The 19,008-nt window shown below is 40.4% G+C and overlaps 1 protein-coding gene across 3 annotated transcripts in view; it reads left to right on the forward strand.

The window, feature by feature from the left end:
• Positions 1-19,008, forward strand: part of PLEKHH2 (pleckstrin homology, MyTH4 and FERM domain containing H2) — a 146,959-nt gene that overhangs the window by 83,644 nt on the left and 44,307 nt on the right. For all 3 annotated transcript variants that reach the window (XM_064364039.1, XM_064364040.1, XM_064364041.1), the window contains 2 exons: positions 12,458-12,538; positions 18,357-18,536. In XM_064364039.1, the coding sequence (XP_064220109.1) occupies positions 12,458-12,538; positions 18,357-18,536 (261 nt within the window). The remainder of the gene's footprint in view (positions 1-12,457; positions 12,539-18,356; positions 18,537-19,008) is intronic.

The following is a 19,008-nucleotide window of genomic DNA, read 5'->3' on the forward strand; positions in this document are numbered from 1 at the left end:
TATGGCCATATTCATGTTGCTACCAGATTACTCTGCTGAGGGGAAGATGAATTAGTGGGAGGCAAGGTGGAGGTTCTAAGAACAGTTAAGGAATTTGTTCCCATGAAGAGGATGAGACTCTGAAGGGATTACAGGAAAAGAAGAGAGGATGAATTTAAATAATTTGGTTTGGGTTAGGAAGTAGAAGAGATAAAGATGCCTGGTAGAAAGATGATAGCAGATAAGAGAGAGCTCAGGAAAGAAGAGCAGTTTTAGGAAGATTAGAAGGTTATTTTGGAAAACATCAGGAGCTCCTGAGGATATCTTAGTTGAAGTCCAGCAAGCAGCAGAACACCAGAACATCAGAAGAGAGGGATGGAGGGCTAAATTGGAGAGAAGGCTTCTGGGAATCATCAGCATACGTGTGGCAATTATGTAGGGCAGGGGAGAGCAGGGGAATGCTTGGAAATTTAAGGGCATAATAAGGAGATGTGTGCAGAGACCTGAGAATAACGCCTATGACCAGAAGGGATTGATCTAGTGTCACATGTGCTCAGAGGAGAAGACACATTGCCTTCAGTGGGCTGAAGGGTAAATGGGAGACTAATAAGTGAAGTATTTGAGTTTGAAGGACTGTCTGTACCTTTCAGTACATTAGAATCAAGCTGGAAGGAACCTAGAGTCAGGAGAGGCATTTTTTAGGATGGGACAGATATGCCTTGAGTTTACAAACTAAGGGGAAGACACTTGGAAGAGGGGAGGACTGAGATTAAAGACAACGTGCAGAAGAAGTGGGTGGCTGGACACTGTGGGAAGGCACACCAGAAGGGCTGAAGCCGGAGGAAAGGTGAGGAAGGGTGCAAGTGAGTAGCTTAAGTTTGTGGGACATTGAGTGACAACATGTCTAATACCCTTAGTTTTCTCAATGAACATTATTCTGTAAGACAATGTTATTTACTAGGAGTGGGGAAAAGGATGGAGAATAATCATTCAGGAAAGTAGGATATACCCAAGGATAAATAGAAGGCTTGATAAGTGTTATTGAAGGCCCACCAGACTTTCTGATTTGAGTTCATATTGGTTATTTTTCTGTAACATCTTCAGATGCCCAGAAATAGGAGCAGAGAATTTACATTGTACTGAACTGAGGATAGTGATTTTTTTCCTAACATTTTATTATGTAAATTTTCAAATATGCAAAAAAGCAGAATAATTTTACAGTGAACACCCATATTCCCATCACCTTGTTTCTACAATCAACATTTTGCTTGCTTTACCATATATCTATCAAGATGATATTTGAAATTAGTGTTTTATTATGAGAATTGCCAACATATGTGAAAATGGAGTAATATAATGAGCCCTCATATATTCATCATCCAGTTTCAACAGTTATTACCCCCTGTAACCTTCTGTCTCTGGCCACGTTCTTCACTGGATTATTTAAAAGCAAATGGAGATGGAATTTTGTTAATTTGTTAGAAGCATAGTAATACAGCATACACAGGTCCCAGAGCAAGAGTTGTTTCATGATGAAACATGGAATCCCAGGTTGGCGGAGAAGGTGTGGGTCCAGGAGGGAACTGATAAGCTAGAGTAAAATGGAAGGATCAAGGGGCTTAAAATTATGAATGAGGTCAAAGAATAAGAGTGTGGGCAAGTGCAGTGGCTCATGCCTGTAATCCCAGCACTTTGGGAGGCCAAGGTGGGAAGATCACTGAGGTCAGAAGTTTGAGACCAGCCTGGCCAACATGGTGAAAGCCTATCTCTACTAAAAATACAAAAATTAGCCTGGGATGGTGGCATGTGCCTGTAATCCCAGCTACTTAGGAGGCTGAGGCAGGAGAATCACTGGAACCTGGGAGGCAGAGGTTACAGTGAGCCAAGATCATGCTACTGTGCTTCAGACTGGGCAACAGAGTGAGACTCCCATCTCAAACAAACAAACAAACAAAAAACAGGAATAGGAGTGTGGTAAGTGAGAGGGGGAGGGAGGTGGTAGGAACTGGGAGGAAGTTGTGATCAGAGAGTAGAAAGTAAATTGCAGAAATGGAACAGTTCCCAGTGAAAAAAACAGGATTAGGGTATGGCTGAGGGGATAGGCGGCAAAAGTGGAGGGACAGCAAAGGTTATTGGAAGTGAAGAGAGTAAGAATGTGGAGACATTGTGGCCAAAAGGCAAGGGCAAGGGTGGGAAACAGACTGCCTGGGCACAAGTCCTGGCTCTGCCACTTACCACTTGTGTGACCTCAAAGAAGTTACTTACAGGCTCTGTGCCTTAGTATACTCATCTGTAAAATGGGGATAGTAGTAAAGCCAACCTCACAAGGTATTGTGAGGATTAAATGAATTATATAAACATATAAATTGTGTTAGAACAGTGTCTGGCATAGGGTGGGGACCCCAAGATGGCCAAATAAGAGGCAGCTCCGGAAAGCAGCACCAAGCAAGAAAGACGCAGAAGCTGAGTGGTCTCCACAATTCCAAACGAGGTACTGGGTTCATTTTGTGGGTCTGGCTGGACAGTGGGTATAAACCAAATAGGGCAAGTTGAGGCAAGGCAGGGCACTGCCCCACTCAGGAGGTTTGTGCAACCGACCAGAGGACCAGGAGATCTACCCCTCTGGGACTTCAGTTCAGATACAGTGCTTCACCCAAGCCCTCTACAACCCACAGAACAGGAGATCTGTGCTGGGCTGAAAAGCCTCAGTGAGCTGCCTAAACAGGGCAGAACAGCAACTTCTGCAGCACTGTGGGACTGTCAGCATAGATCTAGGTGGAAGTACTGGCTGATGCGAAAGCCAGAAAGCTGGCTGGTTGGAGCCACCTGCCCCCTAGAAAGAAAGGAAACTGAAAACAGGGAAACAGCCCATACGGCAGGACAGGTTCACCACCCCTGCACAAAGCCAGCAGGCTAAAAACTCTCATACTAGAGTTTCGCACCCAGAATATCAGTGAGAGAGTGACCAGGAACGATCGAGCTCAGCGGGGTGAAGGGAAGCCGCCATTGCAGAAGCCAGCCTAATTTTTCTGAGTAAATAAAAGATGCAGTAGCTCCACTGAATCCGTGGCAGCCCAGCAGCACCTCCGCAGGCAGACAAAGTAAAGGCCACCTCCCCAAGCAGCTACCTGAGATCAAAACTATATAAATCCAAGGAGATGGGAAGAAACCAGTGCAAGAAGAATGAAATCATCAAAAACCAGAATGCCTCTCCCTGACCTTGAGACCACAAATCCTCACCAGCAAGGGAACAAAGCTGAACGGAGAATGAATTTGACGAATTGACAGGAGCAGGCTTCAGAAGGTGGGTAATAACAAACTTCTCTGAGTTAAAGGAACATGTTCTATCCCAACGCAAAGAAACTAAAAACCTTGAAAAAAGGTTAGAAGAAATGCTAACTAGAATAACCAGCTTTAGAGAAGAAGATAAACGATTTGATGGAGCTGAAAAACACAACACAAGAACTTCAAGAAGCATATACAAGTCTCAGTAGCCAAATAGATCAAGCAGGAGAAAGGATATCAGAGATTGAAGATCAACTCAATGCAATAAAACAAGAAGGCAAGAAAAGAGAACGAAGAGTGAAAAGAAATGAACAAAGCCTTCAAGAAATACAGGATTATGTGAAAAGACCTAATCTACGCTTGATTGGTGTACCGGAAGATGACGGGGAGAGTGAATCCAAACTGGAAAACACTCTTCAGGATATTATCCAGGAGAACTTCCTCAACCTAGCAAGGTAGGCCAACATTCAAATACAGGAAATACAGAGAATACCATGATACTCCTCTAGAAGAGCAACCCCAAGGCACATAATCATCAGATTCACCAGGGTTGAGATGAAGGAAAAAATACTAAGGGCAGCCAGAGAGAAAGGTCAGGTTAACCACAAAGGGAAGCATATTAGACTCACAGCAGATCTCTCAGCAGAAACCCTACAAGCCAGAAGAGGGTGGGGGCCAGTATTCAACATCCTTAAAGAAAAGAACTTTCAACCCAGAATTTCATATCCAGCCAAACTAAGCTTCATAAGTGATGGAGAAATAAAATCCTTTACAGACAAGCAATTGCTGAGAGATTTTGTCACTACCAGACCTGCCCTACAAGAGCTCCTGAAGGAAGCACTAAACACAAAAAGGAAAAACCAATACCAGCCACTGCAGAAAAGAACCAAATGGTAAAGACCAATGACGCAATAAAGAAATTACACCAACCAAAGGGCAAAACAACCAACCAGTAATAAAATAACAGGATCAAATTCACACATAACAATATTAACATTAAATGTAAATGGGCTAAATGCCCCAATCAAAAGACCTAGACTGGTAAATTGGATAAAAAGCCAAGAACCATCGGTGTGCTGTATTCAGGATACCCATCTCATGTGCAAAGACACACATAGACTCAAAATAAAGGGATGGAAGAAGATTTACCAAGCAAATGGAAAGCAAAAAAAAAAAAGCAGGGGTGGCAATCCTAGTCTGTGATAAAATGGAATTTAAACCAACAAAAATCAAAAGAGACAAAGAAGGGCATTACATAATGGTAAAAGGATCAATACAACAAGAAGAGCTAACCATTCTAAATATATATGCACCCAATACAGGAGCACCCAGATACATAAAGCAAGTCCTTAATGACCTACAAAGTGACTTAGACTCCTGCATAATAATAGTGGGAGACTTTAACACTCCACTGTCAATATTAGAAAGATCAACGAGACAGAAAATCAACAAGGAAATCCAGGACTTGAACACAGATCTAGACCAAGCGATCTTAATAGACATTTGAAGAACTCTCAACCCCAAATCCACAGAATATACATTCTTCTCAGCACCACATCGCACGTACTCTAAAATTGACCACATAGTTGGAAGTAAATCACTCCTCAGCAAATGCAAAAGAATGGAAATCATAACAAACAGTCTCTCAGACCACAGTGCAATCAAATTAGAACTCAGGATTAAGAAACTAACTCAAATCAGCACAACTTCATGGAAAATGAACAACTGGCTCCTGAATGTCGACTGGATAAACAATGCAATGAAGGCAGAAATAAAAATGTACTTCAAAACCAACGAGAACGAAGACACAACATACCAGAATCTCTGGGACACATTTAAAGCAGTGTCTAGAGGGAAATTCATAGAAATAAATGCCCACATGAGAAGCAAGGAAAGATTTAAAATTGTTGCCCTATCATCAAAATTGAAAGAGTTAGAGGAGCAAGATTAAAAAAACTCAAAAGCTAGCAGAAGACAAGAAATAACTAAGATCAGAGCAGAACTGAAGGAGATAGAGACACAAAAAACCTTCAAAAAATCAACAAATCCAGGAGCTGGTTTTTTAAAAAGTTCAACAAAACAGATAGACTGCTAACCAGACTAATAAAAAAGAAAAGAGAGAAGAATCAAATAGATGCAATAAAAAACGATAAAGGGGACATTACCATCGATTCCACAGAAATACAAACTACCATCAGAGATCACTACAAACAACTCTATGCACACAATCAGTAAATCTGGAAGAAATTGATAAATTCCTGGATACTTCACTGTCCCAAGACTAAACCAGGAAGAAGTTGAAACCCTGAATAGACCAATAACAAGGGCTGAAGTTGAGGCAGCAATTAATAGCCTATCAATTAAAAAAAAGCCCAGGACCAGATGGGTTTACAGCCAAACTCTACCAGACATACAAAGAGGAGCTGGTACCATTCCTTCTGAAACTATTCCAAACAATACAAAAAGAGGGAATTCTCCCCAACTTATTTTATGAGACCAACATCATCCTAATACCAAAACCAGGCAGAGACGCAACAAAAAAAAAGGAAACGTCAGGCCGATATCCATGATGAACATCAACACAAAAATCTTCAATAAAATACTGGCAAACAGGATGCAACAGCAAATCAAAAAGTTTATTCATCATGATTAAGTAGGCTTCATCCCGGCGATGCAAGGCTGGTTCAACATATGCAAGTCTATAAACGTAATCCATGACATAAACAGAACCAAAGACAAAAACCACATGATCATCTCAATAGATGCAGAGAAGGCCTTGGACATAATTCAACAGCCCTTGATGCTAAAAACCCCCAATAAACTAGGTATTGATGGAATGTATGACAAAATAATAAAAACTATTTACGACAAACTCACAGCCATTATCATACTGAATGGGCAAAAACTGGAAGCATTCCCTTTGAAATCTGGCACAAGACAAGGATGCCCTCTCTCACCACTCCTATTCAATATAGTATTGGAAGTTCTAGCCAGAGCAATCAGGCAAGAAAAAGATATAAAGGGTATTCAATTAGGAAAAGAGGAAGCCAAATTGTCTCTATTTGCAGATGACATGATTGTATATTTAGAAGACTTCATCATCTCAGCCCAAAATCTCCTGAAACTGATAAGTAACTTCAGCAAAGTTTCAGGATACAAAATCAATGTGCAGAAATCACAAGCATTTCTATACACCAATAACAGACAGAGAGCCAAATCAAAAGTGAGCTCCCATTCACAATTGCTACAAAGAGAATAAAATACCTAGGAATACAACTAACAAAGGATGTAAAGGACCTCTTCAAGGAGAACTACAAATCACTGCTCAACAAAATAAGAGAGGACACAAACAGATGGAGAAACATTCCATGTTCATGGTTAGGAAGAATCAATATCGTGAAAATGGCCATACTGCCCAAAGTAATTTACAAATTAAACACTATCCCCATCAAGCTACCAATGACCTTCTTCACAGAACTGGAAAAAACCACTCCAAACTTCATATGGAACCAAAAGAGAGCCTGCATAGCCAAAACAATCCTAAGCAAAAAGAACAAAGCTGGAGGCATCATGCTACCTGACTTCAAATTATACTACAAGGCTATAGTAATCAAAACAGCATGGTACTGGTACCAAAACAGAGACATAGACCAATGGAACAGAACAGAGGACTCAGAAGCAACACCACACATTTACAATCATCTGATCTTTGACAGACCTGAGAAAAACAAGCAATGGGAAAAGGATCCCCTGTTTAATAAATGGTGTTGGGAAAACTGGCTAGCCATGTGCAGAAAGCAGAAACTGGACCCCTTCCTGACACCTTTCACTAAAATTAACTCCAGATAGATTAAAGATCTAAACATAAGACCTAACACCATAAAAACCCTAGAATAAAACCTAGGTAAAACCATTCAGGACATAGGCATAGGCAAGGACTTCATGACTAAAACACCAAAAGCAATGGCAACAAAAGCCAAAATAGACAAATGGGATCTATTTAAACTCCAGAACTTCTGTACAGCAAAGGAAACAATCATTAGAGTGAACCAGCAATCAACAGAATGGGAAAAAAATTTTGCAATCTACCCATCTGACAAAGGGCTAATATTCAGAATCTACAAAGAACTAAAACAGATTTACAGGAAAAAAAAAAACAAACCAACCCATTCAAAAGTGAGCAAAGGATATGAACAGACACTTTAAAAAAGAAGACATCTATGAGGCCAAGAAACATATGAAGAAATGCTCATCATCATTGGTCATTAGAGAAATGCAAATCAAAACCACATTGAGATACCATCTCACACCAGTTAGAATGGTGATCATTAAAAAATCTGGAGACAACAGATGCTGGAAAGGATGTGGAGAAATAGGAACACTTTTACACTGTTGGTGGGAGTGCAAATTAGTGCAAACATTGTGGAAGACAGTGTGGCAATTCCTCAAGGATCTAGAAACAGAAATTCCATTTGACCCAGCAACCTCATTATTGAGTATATACCCAAAGGATTATTAATTGTTCTATTATAAAGACACATGCACACGCATGTTCATCATGGCACTGTTTACAATAGCAAAGACCTGGAACCAACCCAAATGCCCATCAATGAGACTGGATAAAGAAAATGTGGCACATATACACCATGGAATACTATGCAGCCATAAAAAACGATGAGTTTGTATCCTTTGTAGGGACATGGATATACCTGAAAACCATCATTCTCAGCAAACTGACACAAGAACAGAAAACCAAACACCACATGTTATCACTCATAGACAGGTGTTGAACAATTAGAACACGTTGACACAGAGAGGGGAGCATCACATACTGCAGTCAGTTTGCGGGGGGCTAGGGAAGGGTCAATGGGGGGTGGGGAGGATGGGGAGGGATAACCAGGGGAGAAATGCCAGATATAGGTAATGAGGGGATGAAGGCAGCAAGCCACTTTACCATGTATGTACCTATGCAACAATCCTGCATGATTTGCACGTGTACTCCAGAACCTAAAGTACAATGATAAAAAAAAAAAAAAAAAACAGTGCCCCATCATAAACACACACAAAAAATGCTAGCTGTTATCATCCAAGAGTGTCACCAAGATAGTGAAGTCAGCAAGGCTGGTGGCAGGATTTGTGGTGGAGAACGCCACAGGGATCAGATTATGGGGAAGGAGAGAATACTGTAGGAGCTTATGATTTGTGCAGTGGCAAGGGCTAATTGGGATATGATATACTGTTTGTCTTCAAATTTTCAAACAAAACTGATAGGAAGTACTTTCGTTATGGAGGCATGGTAAAAAATTATTCTTTTAATTAGTTCACCTTCAGATTTGAGGTTGCCTTTAAATTTTCATGAGGATTCTTCTAGTATAATTTGTTTTCTAATTTTTTAAAGAGTAAGTCAGAGTTTAAAGAAATTCTAGACTGGGCGCAGTGGCTCATGCCTGTAATTCCAGCACTTTGGGAGCCCAAGGTGGGAGGATCACCTCAGATTGGGAGTTCGAGACCAGCCTGACCGGCATGGTAAAACTCATTTATACTAAAAATACAAAATTAGCCGGGCATGGTGGCACATGCCTGTAATCCCAGCAGGCATGTGGGAGGCTGAGGCAGGACAGTTGCTTGAACTTGGGAGGCAGAGGTTGTGGTGAGCCGAGATCACGCCATTGCACTCTAGCCTGGGCAACAAGAGTGAAACTTGGTCTCAGACAACAGCAGCAACAAAATTAGCTGGGAGTGGTGGTGTGAGCTTGTGGTCCCAGCTACTCGGGAGGCTGAGGCAGGAGAATCACTTGAACCTTGGAGGCAGAGATTGCAGTGAGCCAAGATTGCACCACTGCACTCCAGCCTGGGTGACAGAGTAAGGAAAAAGGAAAAAGAAATTCTTTCTTAAAAAAGGAAAAAGAAATTCTAGTGCAAGATTTATGTATAAAGATAGATTGTTAAAACATGGCTTTTTACAGTGAATTGGCAGAGGTCTTCATTAATTTGCAATTCTTCATAGGCACACATCGTTCTCTTTTAAAGATAAATCATTTCAGAAGTACACTATCTATAGCCAGATGCATTATACTTCAATTTTTATGAGACCTCTTTCTGGAGCTTGTTTAAAGAAGAAGAAGGAAAAAAAAGACACCCCACACAACGCTATTTAAAGCTTCCAGGATATTTGTCTGTAAATATGTTTCTAAATTCAGTTGTACTGAAACATGTCTCAAATGAGACATTTTTTGTTTTCTCTCAAACAGCATTCTAAATCCATCAGACCGTTAGGTAGTGGAGTTACTTGTTTGCTTAAAACCATAGCTTTGAAAGCCCAAAGGCTGACTGGGTTTATGGGTTTAAAAGAAAGTGTGTTTTACTTCTTATTCATAGAGACGACGGAAGCATTTATTGAGTAACTACTGCCATCCTTTATTTACATTTTCTCGTTTGGTTCTCACAACAGCCCAGTGAGATGTACAATAATCCCAAGTTACTGACAAAGAAACGGAGAGGTTAAGTCAGTTGCCTGAGCACATCCATCTAGTACAAGGTAGAAGTGGAAGGAATTTAAACCTTGGTTCATTAGACCTCCATGGCCAGTCCTTTTCTAGTATAGTGACTTGCCTACTGTAAAATCTATTTTGACAGTAATTTGCATTCTGCTTAATGTATTGCTATCAGAATAGTCCTTTGTTTTTTTTGAGATGGGGTCTTACTGTTGCCCAGGCTGGAGTGCAGTGGCTCTATCTCAGCTCACTGCAGCCTCCACCTCCCAAGTTCAAGTGATTCTCCTGCCTCAGCCTCCTGAGTGGCTGGGATTACAGGCATGCACCACCATGCCTGGCTAATTTTTGTATTTTTAAGTAGAGACAGGGTTTCACCATGTTGGCCAGGTCTGTCTCGAACGCCCCACCTCAAATGATCTGCCTGCCTTGGCCTCCCAAAGTGCTAGGATTACAGGCGTGAGCCACCGCACCCAGCCAGAATAGTCCATTTAAATGTAAGTTATCACAAAGGATTATGAGATCCTAAACTCTGTATCATACCTTATCCCACTCCCAGCCCCTTCCCCGATAACCTCTCCCCTCACTCAGCCTGAGACACACGGGCCTTGCTGCTCCTCCTTAGACCCACAGGGCTCATCTCTCACCAGACGCCCCTGCTCTCCTCCCAGATGACTGCACAGTTCATCTACGTCCTTCAGGGCCTTCGGGGGCTTGCTCAATGGCAGTGAGGCCCTCTTGACCACCTGATTTTAAATTGTAATACCCCTTCTTCCTTCCACAAGCACATCCTCTTCTTTCCGGCTTCATTTTTCTCCATAATTCTTACCATCATGGGCAAGTATGACAATAGAATTTTGGGCTTTAGTTGTACTGGCCAGTGTCTTGGTTTCGAGGTGGTGTGCTTCTTCAGATTGAATTTACGCTCACTGTTGCAAGAGAGGGTCTGGCCCCAAGGCAGAAATTGGCAGGGCTAGATGGGCGGAGCCTCTGCCAACAAAGTGGATTAAAGAGCAAGTGCAACCACACATTCTAGGTCTGGGGCAATAGGGCTCATTTTAAATCTTACTCATCAGTGTGAATGGAATTCTTTGTGTTTTTCTAGGCTTGAGAATATAGCTGGGACTGTCTGGTAAAAATCTTCAAGGCCTATGTATGCCTGGGCAGGACTGGGGCAGGGGGGTAACTCACAGTAAGGATCTTCATAAAGCCACCAAGTGATGATAAACTTACAATAGTAAAAATGTTGGTAAAATGTCTTCCACAAAAATGTATATAAATGTGAACTCTTTGCACTCTTTCTTTTTCAACATTTTTTTTTGAGACAGAGCCTTGCCCTGTCCCCCAGGCTGGAGTGCAGTGGCGCTCACTGCAACCTCTGCCTCCCAGGTTCAAGCAATTCTCATGCCTCAGCTTCCCAAGTAGCTGGGATTACAGGTGCGTGCCACCATGCCCAGCTAATTTTTGTATTTTTAGTACAGAGGGGGTTTCACCCTGTTAACCAGGCTGGTCTCAAACTCCTGACCTCAGGTGATCAGCCAGCCTTGGCCTCCCAAAGTGCTGGGATTACAGGCATGAGCCACTGTGCCCAGCCTCTTTGCACTCTTGATGAAAATATTTAGCATACTGCTGATTTAATTGTCTGTCCTCACAAGGCTGTGAGCTTCCTGAGAAAGGAGACTGTATGCTGTTCAAATCTGTTTCTCCAGGACCTAGATCAGTTACTGACTGTTCAAAGTCAAGAGCTAGTTTCAAATTCTGTCCCAATCCCTTAACTTAGTACCTGATAGATAGGAGGTTCTCAGTTTACAGTAATAGCTTTTAACATTATTTTATTACTTTGTATGATTACTTCTAAGAAGGCATCAAATGTTTTGAATTAATGAATTTTTTACATTTAGGAAATCACTAGAATTCTTTAGGTTTTCATCTTCTCTCTTCTAACATTAGAGTATTAACCTAGAGAACCACAGGGTTGTCGGAAATCTGTAAAATGTGGAAAGTGTGAAATATTCTTACTGGTAAAATTACACTTTCTCTTTTTTTATTATAATGCATTCATGGGTACAAATACAGTTCTCTTACATGCATTGATTGCATAGTGATTCTGTCAGGGCTTGTAGGATATCCATCACTCATGGTAACATTCATTGTATCCTGTTTCATAATTTCTCATTATCCACCCCTCCACCTGCTTCTTTATCCATCTGTGAAGCCTCAGTCCTAGGCATAGTATTTGAGGCACAGTAAACATTCGTTATATGTTGGATGGTGAGCACCAAAGCAAAACTTACCATTCTACTACTGTTAACAGGTAAATCTTTTTTTCCACTTTTATTTTAGATATAGGGGGTACACATGCAGATCGGTTACATGTGAATATTGCATGATGCTGCGGTTTGGAGTACAGATCCCATCATCCAGGAAGTGAGCATAGTACCTGATAGGTAGTCTTTTAACCTGGCCACCCCGGTTCCCTCTACCCTCTGGTAGTCCACAGTGTCTGTTGTTTCCATATTTATGTCCATGTGTGCTCAAGGTGCAGCAGGTAAATCTTAAACAGCATTGGACAATCTATTCGGAGTATTACTTATATCTGGGCAAAGTGGATACTTACAGAAACTCAAATAGAGTGTATAAGCTGTACTTTAAGGTGTCAGAGTTCAGGGCTACATTTACAATTCATTGTAATATGATTTCAGGTAAAACATGGATACTCCAAGAGAGTCTGGTGTACACTAATAGGAAAGACATTATATTATTTTCGGAGTCAAGAAGATAAGGTATGTATATATTTTTAATATGCTAATTGAAGTAACTTTTTGTTAAGGCTTAAAGTTTTCCTTTTCACTCTTCTGTTACTTTGTAAAACTTCAGAATCTTTACGAGGTTGAAATTTGGTGCAGTTTGGTTCAACAGAGATAATTACACGAGGGTCTATCACCTACACCTTCAGGGGTCTTGATTCTTAATTATAAGCCTTAGCAACTTTTAATTAATGCATCTTCTAAGACCTAGAAAAGTCTTCTACTCCCTTCCACAGCCATCAGTTTCTTATATTTTCCCAGGTTCTTACAGACCAGATAAGGTTGATAGAAGGAAGCTGCAAGTTAGGAAAGAAAACCTGAGAAGGAAAAAGAATCTAGTTCTGTCCCAGGCCCTCAAATTACTGAATACTACTTATCTACCCATCCATCTGCCTGTTTATATTCTGTTTATTAATATTTAAACTAATCCCCTTCCCAAAAGAATCTGAATTACTTTTACTTTCAGAATAAAAAGATGGGGTATCTACCCAAAGGTAAAATGTATGCCCAGTCATCGTTATGGGTATTCTGTGTCACCTTTGGATAACTGAAACTATAAAAATTGAACCAACATGGGCCATGAGTACTTGAATAATATAATGTTCGCTCCGCTGAAGAGCAGCCTGTGACTGATTATTGTGTTAATGAGACTAAACTTCGTGGTCTAGTGACCATGTGGGACAGTTAGTATTTTTCTTTGTCTTTTAACAGACTACACTCTCAGGTCTGATCAGCTGTATTTAAAATACATGCCTTTATACTCAGCATTGCTAATGGGGTAGAGGTTAGCACAGTACAACCATCAAAAACAATACTGAGGCCAGGCACGATGGCTCATGCCTATGATTCCAGCACTTTGGGAGGTGAAGAGATGGGAGGATTGTTTGAGACCAGCCTGGACAACATAGTAGGATCCTGTCTTTACAAAAAAATTTAAAAATTAGCTGAGCATGGTAGTGCATGCCTGTAGTCCCAACTACTAGGGAGACTAAGGTTGGAGGATCACTTGAGCCCAGAAGGTAGAGGTTACAGTGAGCCATGATTTGCACCATTGCACTCCAGGCTGGTCAACAAAATGAGACCCTGTCTCAAAAGAAACACACAAACAACCTCTGAAGTAGTGTGGGAAAATCCTCACATACAAATGCTACCTGAATATGTACGATACAAAATTATATACTCACTGTAATCCTAACTTGTCAGTTAAGAAAACAGAAACCACTCTATGTATTACTGGTGTTCTAATGCCAGCCTGGGCAACGTAGCAAAACCTCATCTCTACTAAACAGAAAAATTATCCAGCCATCGTGATGCATGCTTGTAGTCCTGGCTACTTGGGAGGCTAAGGCAGGAGGATTGCTTGAGCCCAGGAGATCAAGGCTGCAGTGAGCTGTGATCACACCACTGCATTCCAGCCTGGGTGACAGAGTGACACCCTATCTCAAAAAAAATTAAAAATAAAAGTTTTAATATAGAACTGGGGACATACATAAATTTTAGAAAAGTTTTATAACTTACATAACTTTTAGAAAAGTTGTCGGGGGTAAAGGTTAGAGAAACCGCCAATAAAGGTAAGAAGTCAACACTGAAGATTTCTGGCCAAAGGCCCAAAGGCAGCTGGTCCTCGAGGGTTCACTGGGAAGCTTCAGTGAATCTCACATGAGCCCCAACATCTAGCCACAACTGTCCCAGGAGAATAATGACTCTTCTACCCTCACCTTCTAAACTTCAAGTAGATTCTCTCATAGGATACTCTAACTGGGAACCATAACAGGGAAGGAGGTTCTGGCAAATTCAGTTCCCAACTTCTCTGCAATTATGAGATAGAGGATGGTGATTGGAATGCTGAGTTTTATCTCAGTCCGACACATCTAAATAAAAATAAACAGAGCAGATAGAAAAAGAACTATACCAAGTGTTGAATAATTATCTGTGATCACGGTAATGTGGATGGTTTCTTTCTTTTTTAATTCCTTTCCATACTTACCAAGTTTCTGTAGTAAGCATGTGTTTTTATAAATAGAAAAATAATTTAATAAAAATGGATAGCATTGATCACAGAAGCAACAAGTTCAGAAGAATGGATACATGAACATAAATCCATTATAACCACTGGAAAAGTATTGAGAATATATGTGAATCAGTATAGGCCTACTTCATTTTTTGCTATAAATGTTTCTAAAATAATTTGCTTTTAATCTGTATCAGTGTCTTTTTTTTTATTAAATCAAAACATTTGAAACCACTAGGTCTATTTGCTGCTTATCAAGGCATGTTGCATCCTTTGGTAGAATGAATAACCATCTTTAAGTATTAGGGTGGATGAATGTAGATTTTCATATGATGTGTGCCTAAAGCACACAATTAGGTTAGTATTGTTATGTATTATCATAGTATTAATAGAATTAGTTTTCTTCAACCTATTTTTAAAAGCTTGCTTTTTTTTTTTTTTTTTTTTGAGATGGAGTTTCGCTCTTGTTACCCAGGCTGGAGTGCAATGGCGCGATCTCGGCTCACTGCAACCTCTGCCTCCTGAGTTCAGGCAATTCTCCTGCCTCAGCCTCCTGAGTAGCTGGGATTACAGGCACGCACCACCGTGCCCAGCTAATTTTTTGTATTTTTTTTTAGTGGAGATGGGTTTTCACCATGTTGACCAGGATGGTCTCGATCTCTTGACCTCGTGATCCACCCGCCTCAGCCTCCCAAAGTGCTGGGATTACAGGCGTGAGCCACCGCACCCGGCCTCAAAAGCTTGCTTTTTAGGAGAGGCAGAATTTTACCTCTGCTTTCTTAGGGTTTTTGGCAGGCCTGAAAATTAGATTCACGTTAAGACAGATTAAAGGAGAGAACATATAAATTTATTTAATGTAAGTTTTACATCACACAGGAGCCCTCCTAAGGTAATGAGGACCCAAAGACTTAAAGTTGAACACTTATATACTGAATTGGACAAAGTGTAATAAATTGTGAAAATGTAACAGGCAAAGAGCCTTAGGCTAGGGTAGTTACTTGGGTGGAGAAGTGATGAGGAAGATAAGGGTATGTTTAACAAGGGTTGTTTGTATAACTTTCCCCTGGTCTCAGCTTCCCATCTTGACAGGAATCTTGTTTTCCTTCTGGTAAAAGAAGATAGCGTTCATTTAGGGGTTTTATCTCCTGCTTTTGGGAAGAAAGGCAGAGGGTCAGAACGCCCTTCTTGCACCTGCTGCTTAAAAGTGCCTTTAGTTTAAAATAACTCTTATGCCAAGGTGATATCTTTTAGGGTGGCAGAATGCCACCCTTCAGCTTTTGCTCTGAGCGAGATGACAAACCACTGGAGGGCTTTGAGCAGAACGGGGATACGATCTTCCCTGTGTCTAACAGGTGCACTCTGACTTCTGATAAGAATAGACTGAAGGGAATAAGGAAGAGATGCATTAGGAGGCCATTGCAATCATTCAGGTGAGAAAGGATTGTGGTTTAGTGGTGCTGTGGATGTGTGAGAGGTGACCAAATTCTAGATAGATTCTGAAAGCCTTGCTGACAAGATTTATTGACTGAAAAGTCAATATGAGAGACAGAAAAGGGTCAGCAATGATGCCAAGGTTTTGCGCATTAATAGATATTAATTGCCAACAACTTGAGTTGGGGAAGACTGGGCAGAGCAGGTTATTAAGGAAGACTTACCAAAGTAAGTCTGAGATGCTGTTAAGTTTGAGAAGCTATCCAACATCTAAGTAGAGTTTGTGAGTCTGGAGTTATAAATTTGGGAGTAGCTAACATATGCTGGTATTAAAGCTATGAGCTTAGATGAGGTCACCCAGAAAGTGAACATAGATGAAAGAAGGGCTTGAGCACTAAACCCTGAAACTTCCAATGAAAATGTGTGATGTAAATATCCTTGTAGTTAGAATGAACTTTTTCAAAACTCCAGTTGCAAACTTGGCCAAAGATTTTAGAAGTTACAAATCTGATGCAGACCATGTATTTTCCTGGAATAAAGGTACTAAATTAGAGCGAAAGTTTTAACAATAGATAGGCCAAATATTCAGCACAGCAGCTATAGTTGGGTTATGTCAGTAAAAGCATAGATAAAATTTAATGTAAATTGGCTTTAGGAAGTTTTTCTTACACTTAAGACGGAGAAATTCATGGCATTGTTTTGTGATATGTTAGTAAAGAGCCTCGGAATGCCCCTTTGGGATGATAGTTCATTTTGTACTATCTATCTAATCTTGTTATTTTTTCTAGGAACAATATTTTCCTTTTCAATGAACGGTTTTGAGACTATGTATACACTTGTCCTTTTGATCCAATAACTTAATCAAACCGCTGATCAATTCTGTGGGGAAAAAAGTCAAATGAATGTTTTGGTGAATTATTACTAGTTACTAGTTGCTTAACTAGGTAATGGGTCATTTTGAAGCAGCCTCGTTGTATGGGGAAAATACCAAGGTTCTTGTTCTCATGGGCAAGGAGATCGAGGTCACGGACACATACACAAACAGAGTGAGTTTAGAGCAGGAGTTTAATAGATAGCGCAAAAGGAAAGACAGCTTTCCATCACAGAGAGGGGGGTCCCTAGTGGGTTGCCAAGTTGTAGTAAAAATGTCAGAGTTTTTGTAAATGGGCTAGCGAGGAGGGGGCTTATAAGGAGGGGATATCCTATCTCCTGATGGTTTAGTTGGGACTAGGTGTGCTAATTGTACAGAGCAGAGTTTTTTATCAGCTCTTGTGTCCCATTCCTTGACCACATAGGCTGACTCTTAGTCTGTGTTTCTTTGTCCTGCTTCTCTGGGAGGGAGAGTTTCTGTGTCTGTTCTCATCTTCTTGCAGCTGCAGGCATCCCCCGCAGTCTGCTTTCAGCTTCCCTATCTTAGTGTACCCAAAGGGAAAAGAATGTGTTTATTAAGGCTATCTGTTTTATTGGGGACCCATTGTATAAGTGTGAAGTTTGGTGATTACCCAGGAGGCCTTCCCCACTCCTTATGTGCCGAAGTTGTCTTATCTGTGTTTTTCTGTCTGCTCTTTCAGGCTGCTTGTTGTTAGAAGAGAAGTGATTTCCTTGAACTGCATGAGTTTAGAAGGGGAGCTATCTTTGAGCTGCTTTTTGTTAAAAGGAAAGCTTTCTTTTGGGGACTCGCTTTACCCTAACTGTCTACCTAAATAATTTCTTTCTGCCTCCTTTAGCAATTTTAGTACAGCTGAATAATCTGAACTATTGTTCAGAAGTAGCATCTTGCTTTTTCCTCAAAAGTTAAATCTCTAGTATATATATTGTTCTTTCATATTACTATTGGGCTCTTTGGTTGTTGCCACTACTTTTGTTATACTGTGGATAATCAAATTGCCTCTAGGCATCATTTTAAAAAAGGTGTGTTATGCTGGAGTGGTGGCTCACACTTATGATCCCAGCACTTTGGGAGGCTAAGGCAGGAGGATTCTTTGAGCCCAGGAGTTTGAGACTGGCCTGGGCGATGTAGCGAGACCCTATCTCCAAAAAAAAAAATTTTTTTTTAATTAGCTGGGCATGATGGCATGTGCCTGTAGTGCTAGCTATTTGAAAGGCTGAGAAGGAAGGATCCCTTGAGCCCAGGAGTTCGAGGTTACAGTGAGGTTACTGATTGTACCACTGTACTCCAGCCTGGGAGACAGAGGAGACCCTGTCTCTTAAAAAAAAAAAAGGGAAAATAAAAAAAAAATACAAATTTAAAAGGTATGCTTTATAAAGGCAAAAATGAAAAGGACTATGAAACATTTTAGTAAGAAAAGATTTGGAAAGTGCCTTCCTCACCATTACTAATATTTACTTTAGTTTCCTTTAGGTCAGATCAAACTCTGGGAGGCTAAAGTGGAAGAGGTTGACAGATCTTGTGATTCAGATGAAGATTATGAAGCCAGTGGACGTAGTCTGTTATCCACACATTATACCATAGTTATCCATCCCAAAGACCAAGGTCCGACTTACCTCCTAATTGGATCCAAGCATGAAAAGGTATTCTAAGACATATTGGTTGATTTAGAATGATGTAGACTAATATTATTCAGATATTGGTAATAATTGTCAAATCAATTTAATGAAAATAAGGAAGAAAATTTTGCTATAGACTTTCAGCTCTGTTTTCAGAGATTCTTTACCTCCCTGGAAATGAGCCTTGTTCAAATGTGTCATTTTCCAGTCCTGTTGGTAAAAGTGGTATCAAGGCTGAAATTAGTGCATGGAAGTGCATGGCTAAAGGACCTTATGTTAAAAATGTGGATCTCTCAGATGGAACATTTTTTAGTAAATCTAAGGCCTCCATTTTATGTTTTTGATTTATTTTCAACAAAATTTGGGTTTAGATACAATTGAAAATGATTTTATGTGTTATATATACATGTAGTCATTTATGATAAAGGAGTCATCACAAATTAATGGGGAAGTAATGTATCATTCAATACGTAGGATTATGTATTTATTATATATT

The sequence above is a fragment of the Aotus nancymaae genome, unplaced genomic scaffold (assembly GCF_030222135.1).
Source record: "Aotus nancymaae isolate 86718 unplaced genomic scaffold, 86718_ANA_hifiasm-v0.15.2.pri h1tg000057l, whole genome shotgun sequence".
NCBI classification, from domain to species: Eukaryota; Metazoa; Chordata; class Mammalia; order Primates; family Aotidae; genus Aotus; species Aotus nancymaae.